Source organism: Orycteropus afer, unplaced genomic scaffold (assembly GCF_000298275.1).
Source record: "Orycteropus afer afer isolate SDZICR_OR568_19922 unplaced genomic scaffold, OryAfe1.0 scaffold00436, whole genome shotgun sequence".
Lineage (NCBI taxonomy): Eukaryota > Metazoa > Chordata > Mammalia > Tubulidentata > Orycteropodidae > Orycteropus > Orycteropus afer.
The window spans coordinates 62993-71812 of NW_006922023.1; the positions used below are offsets into that span (position 1 = coordinate 62993).

An 8820-nucleotide genomic window follows, 5' to 3' on the forward strand; every position below is an offset into this window, starting at 1 on the left:
TCAGTGTCAAACATCTTCCTCTTCATTTGGTCGGGTTCTGGTCAGCTCAGCCCTAGCCATCCCAGCTAGGTCATGGGTACCAGCTCCAAGTTTGGGAGTCACACTCTTTCCTTCACTTCAGACCAGCCAGCACCTTCTCTCACATCTTCAGTCCTTAGGGACTATTTCAATGCCTGTAGGCTCACAACTCCTTGCACTTCAGACCAGCCAGCCCTTCCTCTCATCCCCAGCCTCTGGGCCTAGGTCAAAGTGTACCAAACTCAGCCTATTTCCTCTTTGCTGCATTGCCCCCATTTCCACTCAGGTGGATCCAGGTGGTCACAAGCAAGTAACATACAAGTCTACTACTCACTGGCTTCCTTTAACTTTCAGTCCTGGAAGGGGTTTCTCTCATTGACCATGACTTTCCCTTATGGATGCACCCAAAACCAGTCTGCTTGCTTGAAATTCAAAGAGCCAAACAGTCATTTTTTTTCCTTTTCAGGTCCTTATTCAAATGCAAATCTTCTGTTCCCTCAGTAGTACTAGGTCCTTATTCAAATGCAAATCTTCTGTTCCCTCAGTAGTACTTGGTGGGACTCAGGTTTTATACCTAAGCTCCTAGTACTCTCTACACACAGGGTTTGGAACAAAAAGCTTGTGTTTCTTCTGGGCAAATCCTATTTCCCCTTTTAACTTATCCAATCAAGTATGAGCTGAAGGCGGACTTACACACTCTGTTATCCACATACCCCATAATCGTTTCTAAGGTACAAGCAGGTAAGAGAACAGTCAATAGCCATAGTACATTCAGGTAAACACATAATCCAAAACACATAATCCTTTTAAAGACATTCCAGGTTCATCTCTTCACCTTGATTACCGTCCCATTCTATGCATATGGCCTTAGGACTTAGGCTGGGTGTAACCAAAAGCCCTAGCATCTGGATCAATTACCTATTTTAAGAGGTAACACCAAACAAAGTAACCATCTAAGAATCCAAAGTTTTACTTCCCAGTCCCCTTCCTTCTTTCTTTTTACAAAGTCTCATGCTTCTATGAGTCTGGAGCCATTGCAACGAATCCCACCACTTCAGACACCAACCGCAAAAAGGACAAGGAGGCCACATCTGACCTCCTCTAATCCCACAAGAGGAAGACAGAATCACCATCAATAGCCCAAGGCCTATTACTTCAAGGCCAAACATGCTGCCTCCCTCCAGCCCTTTCACCAACTGTTCCTCCCAAAGCACCACCACCTCTCTCCTGGGTTCAGTAATTCACTGCAGTGGCCACACAGAACTCACAGATTATGAGGTTTATTAGGGAAGCACCAGGTTACAATTCAAGTTCAGGAAAAACACTCAGTCTCTCTCCCAGCCCACTGTCTCTCAGCCAAAAGTCTCCCACAGTCTCTCTCCCAACAGTGCATGCCCTTCGGTGTCTCACTCAGCAATGCGTGTCTCTTGAGTCTCTCTCCCAGCAGCGCATGTCTCTTCCAGCAGCACGTGTCTCTTGTAGCAGCACATCTCTCGCAGGAGCACATCCTTCCTCAGCCAGCCGTCAGAGAGAGTTCTGCTTCTAGGAGGCCTCCTTTTGAGCTTGGAAGACTGGCCCAACTAGCCAATCATAGCATCAGAACTCTAAACACCTGAGAGAGAGCCTCCCATAACATTGTGTTTTGCCACTCCCAACAGAAATAACCCAGGTGGACAACATTTACCATCAGGAGCTCCTCAGTTGCTCATTCTGCCACTGAGTTTACAATGACTTATGGGTAGAAAAGCCATACTAAGTAATTTACTATGCTGCACCTCCCAAACTGTTTTTTGTCTCTTCTTGGAGCAACTTGTCACCTTTGGGAGCTCAGCTCACGTGGTTGCCTTGTGATCTCGTCTTTGATATGCTCAAGACAAGTTATGCTTTTGTAGACTAACTCAGCCGGTTCTCATTGTTAGGGTGGGAGTGATGTTGTCTTATGGCTACAGGACTTATTCTAGTTTTCTCCTTTTCTGTATTTGTGATCCCTTTCAGCAACAATGAGAAAACTGGTTCACATTATCATTGATGTATAGACTGATATGCTCAATCCCCCTGTGTGTAACCAATCTCCCATCACTGATGCCTTCCCCTGCCACTTGTGGATACCCTTTCACCCACTCAGGCTCTAACCGCTTTTGTTGGAGTCCCCTTTCCCATGAGCCTTCCTCACCCCACTCAGGCCCTAATTCCTTACCCCAGACCACCAACCTGTGTGGATGCCACCTCACCCTGTTCTGGCTGTGATACCCTCCGTCAGGCCACCTGTCTGTGAGGACAGTTCCTTCCCATTCAGACTCTGACACCCCTGCCATGCCACATATGTGTGCGGATGCTCTTATTTCACTCAGACTCTGAGCCTCCATGCTTACCCTACCCGCCCCGCTCCCCACACACCCTCTCCAACCCATCTTTCCCTGCTCAGGCTCCAGCACTCTCTTCTTTGGGGATGCTCATGATTCTGCTTGCTTTGACTCCTCATTCTGGGTCAGTCCTCCACAGGTGCCTACTTCTCTCCAGCCCAACTTATGGCCCCAGAACTAACTTGTTCAAGAGCGGACAGGAAGGGAATGGAAGAGAAGCGGGGAAAGGAAGAGAAATAGGAAAGCTTATACACATTTGTAAGAAAAGACCGAGTTTTGTATTTAGTGCCCATTAGTACAAAGGAAACTAAAATATTTTAAATTCTGTATTTTGTGTTTCTAACAGGTTATGAAATTCATGGAATGGAAAAAATACCAGAAGAGGGACCAGCACTTATAATTTTTTATCATGGAGCTATTCCCATAGATTTTTACTACTTCATGGCTAAAATTTTTATCCAGAAAGGCAGAACTTGCCGAGTAGTAGCTGATCACTTTGTCTTTAAAATTCCAGGTAACTTTCATGGTAGATATTGTTGTGAAAATGTTTAGTTAACATGATCTTATTATTACGTGGTAGTCTACATCTTTGAGTGCTCTAGTATAATTTAGAAACACTTTTTGCCTTTTTGTAGTAATACACTTGGCACCTCAGTTTGATAATATCTGGTTATCTTGTTTAGGCTATAAATTTAAATGTAAAAATATTATGAACAAAATGTCATCTAATTTATTTCTTTATTAGCAGCTGTTTTCTCATTTCTTCAAGTTAAATCCTGAGCTTTAAGTTTTATTTTGGTGTAGAAGGTAGTTGATTCTTCATATAATCAGTTTTTGGACTTTAATTTTGCTGTAATTTGATTTATATTATTCTTGATTTGATACCAAACCAAAACCCATTGTTGTCATGGAGTTGATTCCAACTCAGAGGACCGTATAGGACAGAGTAGAACTGTTCTATAGGGTTTCCAAGGCCATAATCTTTACAGAAGCCAACTGCCATATCTTTCTCTGCAGAGAAGGGTTCAAACTGCTGACCTTCCAGTTAGCAGCCGAGGGCTTTAACCACTGTATCATCACAGTTCCTTCTTGGTTTGTCAGCAAATCAAAATTAGTGTTTGTTAGTTTTTTTTTTTTTTTTTAATTAGCCAGGATATATTTTGTCTTCATATGCTGCCTCAGAAAAACAATCCTATGTTATACCCTCCTTGTACCTGACTGGGCTGGTAGACTTACTACTCCAAGATTGAGGACTCCATGCTTTTTCATGTGTTCATAAAGGCTTTGTGCATTTTTAAAAAAATCATCCTAAATAAGCACACTGAGACCAAATCTTGTTTTATTCTACTACTAAATCACTAGGAACAAGCAAAGAAAGTGTGTAGTGTGCTTTCTGTAATTAAAAATGCAAAAACCAACCAGTAAACCAGACAAACAGAAACCAAGCAGTGAATTAAATAGCGATCTACCTCAGTCAGTGCCTTTCATAAACTTGGTTAATACTCTGAGTATCATTATGTCACTAAAAGGCCATTTGTAATTTGTATATAAACTAACTAGGCTATAATGTTTTCCTTTAAAATATAATGCAGTCACTTTATAACAAATTTGGAAACTAGAGAAAGAAATTGTTATCTTACAACCCTAACGTAAACAGTTATTTTGATTTATTTTTATTTTTCATTTGTGTAGTTTCCACATATTACACAAAATAATTTTTAAATTTAATGGCAACATTACCATTTTACTATGTTCTGTAAGGAACAGTTTTGACTATATTTGCTTAACTACTTTTCACTTATGGAATGTTAGATTGCTTTCATTTTTTTCCTTGTAAATAATAGGATGTGAATATCTCTCCAAAATTTTTTCCTCTTTATGATTCACTTAATACTTTAATATCAGTTTACCTTAAGCCCTTCATCACTTTTTGAATATTCTTATTTCAGGTAGACACAGATCTTTAGATCTATGAGAAGTTTGGTTAGTGAACAAAGTTTTCACCACACATTCACATATTTCCAAGTCTCTGATATATACTAACATCAAGGTTGTAAAATTCCATTTTACAATTTAATTCAAGTATTCAATCACTGACAGAATTGTTTCTTTCATCCATAAGTTGTAATTTGAAAGCTATATAGCCCACCAGCTACTCCTCGGAAGGAAGGTTGGGCAATCTACTTCCATAGTTGTGGTGTAGTAAATTACTTTGTATGGCTTTTCTACCCATAAGTCATTGTAAACTCAGTGGTGGAATGAGCAACTGAGGAGCTCCTGATTGTAAATGTTATCCACGTGGAGTATTTCTGTTGGGCGTGGCACAATGCAATGTTCTGGGAGGTTCCCACTCTCTCTCAGATGCTTGGAGTTCTGATGCTATGTTTGGCTAGTTTGACCACCCTGCCGGGCTCAAAAGGAGGCCTCCTAGAGGCAGAGCTCTCTCTCTCTGACTGCTGGTTGAGGAAGACGTGCTGCCGAAAGAGACATGCACCCCTGAAAGAGACACGTGCTGCTGGGAAAGAGACGCAAGAGACATGCATTGCTGAGTGAGACACCAAGGGACCAGCACTGCTGGGAAAGAGACTGTGAGAGACTGTTGGCTGAGGGACAGTGGGCTGGGAGAGAGACTGAGCGTTCTTCCTGAACTTGACTTGTAGCCTGGTGCTTCCCTAATAAACCCTGTAATCTGTGATTTCTGTGTGGCCACTGCAGCGAATTATTGAACCCAGGAGAGGTGGTGGGTGCTCTAGGAGGAACGGTTGGAGAAAGGGCTGGAGGGAGGCAGCATGTCTGGCCTTGCAGTAATAGGCCTTGGGTTACTGCTGGTAACCCTGTCTTCCTCTTGTGGGATTAGAGGAGGTCAGAACATGTGGCCTCCTTGCCGTTTTTGCAATAGTGATACCGCCTCAGAAACCCAGGGAGGGATCACTATGAGTCAGGTCCGACTCAACGGCACACAACAACAACAACAACAACATAGTATTAGGACCTGGAATTAGCAGTTTCTGAGTCAAACACTCACTTTTGCAAAAATTCTTAATGATATTTGCTGTTATTGATTTTTAAAAATTTAATTGTATCATTTGTAACATCTAGCTTTTAATTGTAATAGGTATGATAATGGTCTTGCCAGTTTTGGTAGGACCAAGCTTAATCAGATTCACATTCTTTTGAGTGGTTCTCTTTCTCGTAGGGCTAATAATAGAAGTTAGATTTGTGATTGCTGATGGGATATCATGATTGCTCTAATAAATATTTAAGACAGTGTTTAACCATGAGATGCAGTGGAAGTAACTTTGGACTACATATACCTAGACTGGAATCTCTGCTCTGTCAGTTAGTAGGTATATGACTTTGAGCAAGCTGCTTACCTCAGATTTTCTCATCTGTAAAATGGGCATTTGTTGTTGTTATGTGCCATCAAGTCGGACCCGACTCATAGCAACCCCTCCTTGGGTTTCCAAGACAGTATCACTACGGAAGTAGTTTGCCCCATCTTCCTTCCGACGAGTGGCTGGTGAGAATCCCTATTTTCCAAAATTGGTGTAAGAATTAGACTTTGAATATATAAAGTAGCCAGAATAGTTGGTGATCAGTAAGGAGGTGATCAGTAAGAAATAGCTATTACTCCATCAAGGAGCTCTGGAGGCACAGTGGTTAAATGTTTTGGCTACTAACCAAAAGGTCAACAGTTCAAATCTACCAGCTGTTCCATGAGAGAAACATGTGGCAGTGTGCTTCTCTGTTCTTTACAGAGAAAGTGTGTAGTGTCACTTTGAGTTGAAATCGACTTAAATGACTTAATTTGGGTTTTATTACTTCACTAGCAATGTTGTTGTTGTTATGTGCCGTCAAGTTGGACCCAACTCATAGCGACCCCTCCTTGGGTTCCCGAGGCAGTATCACTACGGAAGTAGATTGCCCCATTTTCCTTCTGAGGAGTGGCTGATGGGTTTGAACCGCCAGCCTTCTGGTTAGCAGTCAAGTGCCTTAGCCACTATGCTACCAGAGCTCCTATTATATTAATCTATGTTAATCTTAAGAGTTTTTGCTAATTTTAAAAGATAAATGTTGCTTTTTTAAGTACAGATAGTAAGTAATACATGATGTAGGTTGTGATGATTTTTTGCTCTTAAAGAATTGAAGAAGTACTAAAAATGTATGTTAATGCTAATTTTTTTTTAACAGGGTTTAGTTTATTACTTGATGTATTTTGTGCTCTACATGGACCAAGAGAAAAATGTGTTGAAATTCTGAGGAGTGGTCACTTACTAGCTATTTCACCAGGTGGAGTTCGAGAAGCCCTGATTAGTGATGAAACCTACAACATTGTATGGGGTAATCGTAAAGGCTTCGCTCAGGTCGCAATTGATGCAAAAGTGGTGAGTTTTGTAAGATTCATTACTAATGTGTAGTTGTATTTAAAGTAAATGCTTAGTGAGCAAAAGTATATGAGAATTTAGATATTTCCACTATAATACTTTAAGAAATAGCATATAAAAATACTTTATAAAGACAAGAGAAATACTCCTTCTGCGTGGGAATCTATCTTAAAACAGTCCGTCTAAGAATTTGGAAGAGTTCTAGCTAGATTTTATTTTATATTTCAGAAGGAGTTTATTTCCATCAGATTTGCAAAATTCTTTATATTCCTTCAGTTACCTTTTTTTTTTTTTTTAAACATCATTAGTCAAATTCTGTATATTTCAATTCTTTGTCATAATTAAATTGGGCACATTTTAGTGACTTGTTGATTAGTTTAACAGATAATTCTTTTATCTGTGACCAGTTTATATAATACTGGGACTCAAATTGTATGTCTTATTTTTTATAAGCAAATATGATCAACTATCTAGTCCTGGTATAATTTAGATATTTTTTAAAAGGCTTTACAAATTAATGTTTAGTAAAATTAAGTGTTCCTCCAGAATTCTCTGTAATTAGTCTCCTGGGTAGACTGGAGAATGTAAATGCCAATTTTGACTTTTTATTTTGCCTTTAGAAAATATTTCTCAACTTTTTAATCTCCATATTATTTACCCTGTGAAACACTTACTTACAGAATGTTTCTTCTTTGTTTTCTGTTTGTCTTGGTTTTCTCTTGTTTACTATTTCAGATAAATAAATCGTAGTATCTTTGACAGGGTGTGGTTTTTCAAGGCCAATTAGTTAGAGACTGTTGCCAGTAACCTCATTATTGAGTATCGATTGCTGTTACATAAAGAGAATATTCTATACCCTTAGTTTACCTGTCCATCTTGCAAATACGGGCTATTGATCAAAAAAGAAAAGATTATAGCTGACTTATTCTTAACTTAGGATTAATATTTGAAGAAGAATGGAAAATTTTTCTTTATTTATTACAAACTTATAATAAAATAAAATGGATTGAGCTCTAGTCTCTGCTGTACTTACCAAAAGCCAAAGCAAACTCACTGCTGTGGCTTTGATTCAACTCATAACAACCACTCCTTGGGTTTCTGAAGGGGTATCTCTGTGGAGGTAGATTGCCCAGTTTTCCTTCTGAGGAATGGCTGGTGGGTTTGAACTGCCAGCCTTCTGGTTCGCAGTCAAATGCCTTAAGCACCATGCTCCTCTGCTGTACTTATAATCGTTGTTGTTAAATGCCGTGGAGTCGGACCAACTCTTAGCGACCCCTCCTTGGGTTTCCGAAGCAGTATCACTACGGAAGTAGATTGCCCAACCTTCCTTCCAGGGAGTGGCTGGTGGGTTTGAACTGCCAGCCTTAGGTATGTGTAAATCCCAGAAGTAAGTTACTGCTATAGTGCTTTAGAATCGTGATTATAATAGAGTTAATATACTTGCCTAAATACTTAATAATAAACAATGTAAGATTTTTAACAGTACTGTGCTACAGTATACTATAAATTCCCTGAGCACAATGCCATCTTTTTATAGACTAAGTTCTAGTACAATGTTCAGCACTTAGACTATAAGTATTTGTTGAATTGGATTGATTTCTTTTTTCTTAAAATGCAAAATATTTAAGCACTAGAGGAAAGGAGCCATATGAATTTAATTTTATGTTCATAGTGTTAGTGATTAATTTAGCATTATTTTTCTTATTTTCCAAAAAGTCATCAGCACTTATTTTAAAAAACCAAACTCACTGCTATGGAGTTGGATCTGACTCATAGCAACCCCTCCTTGGGTTTCTGAGGCGATTTGTGTATGGTGTGAGGTACAGATCTTGTTTTATTTTTCTGCAAATGGATATCCAGTTTTGCCAGCACCATTTATAAAACAAATATTCTCTTCCCCATTTAATGGATTTTGGCCCTTTGTCAAAGATCAGCTGACTATAGGTCGATGAATCTATTTCTGGGTTCTCAATTCTATTCCATTGGTCTTATGTGGCTGTCGTACCAATACCAGGCAGTTTTGACTACTGTGGCTGTAAAGTGGGTTTTGAGAT

The 8820-nt window shown here is 39.6% G+C and overlaps 1 protein-coding gene across 1 annotated transcript in view; it reads left to right on the forward strand.

Annotated features, from left to right (window-relative positions):
- TMEM68 (transmembrane protein 68) overlaps positions 1-8820 on the forward strand; it is a 79606-nt gene that overhangs the window by 33103 nt on the left and 37683 nt on the right. Inside the window, exons 2-3 of the mRNA XM_007954162.1 lie at positions 2728-2895; positions 6573-6766. Of these exons, the coding sequence (XP_007952353.1) occupies positions 2728-2895; positions 6573-6766 (362 nt within the window). The remainder of the gene's footprint in view (positions 1-2727; positions 2896-6572; positions 6767-8820) is intronic.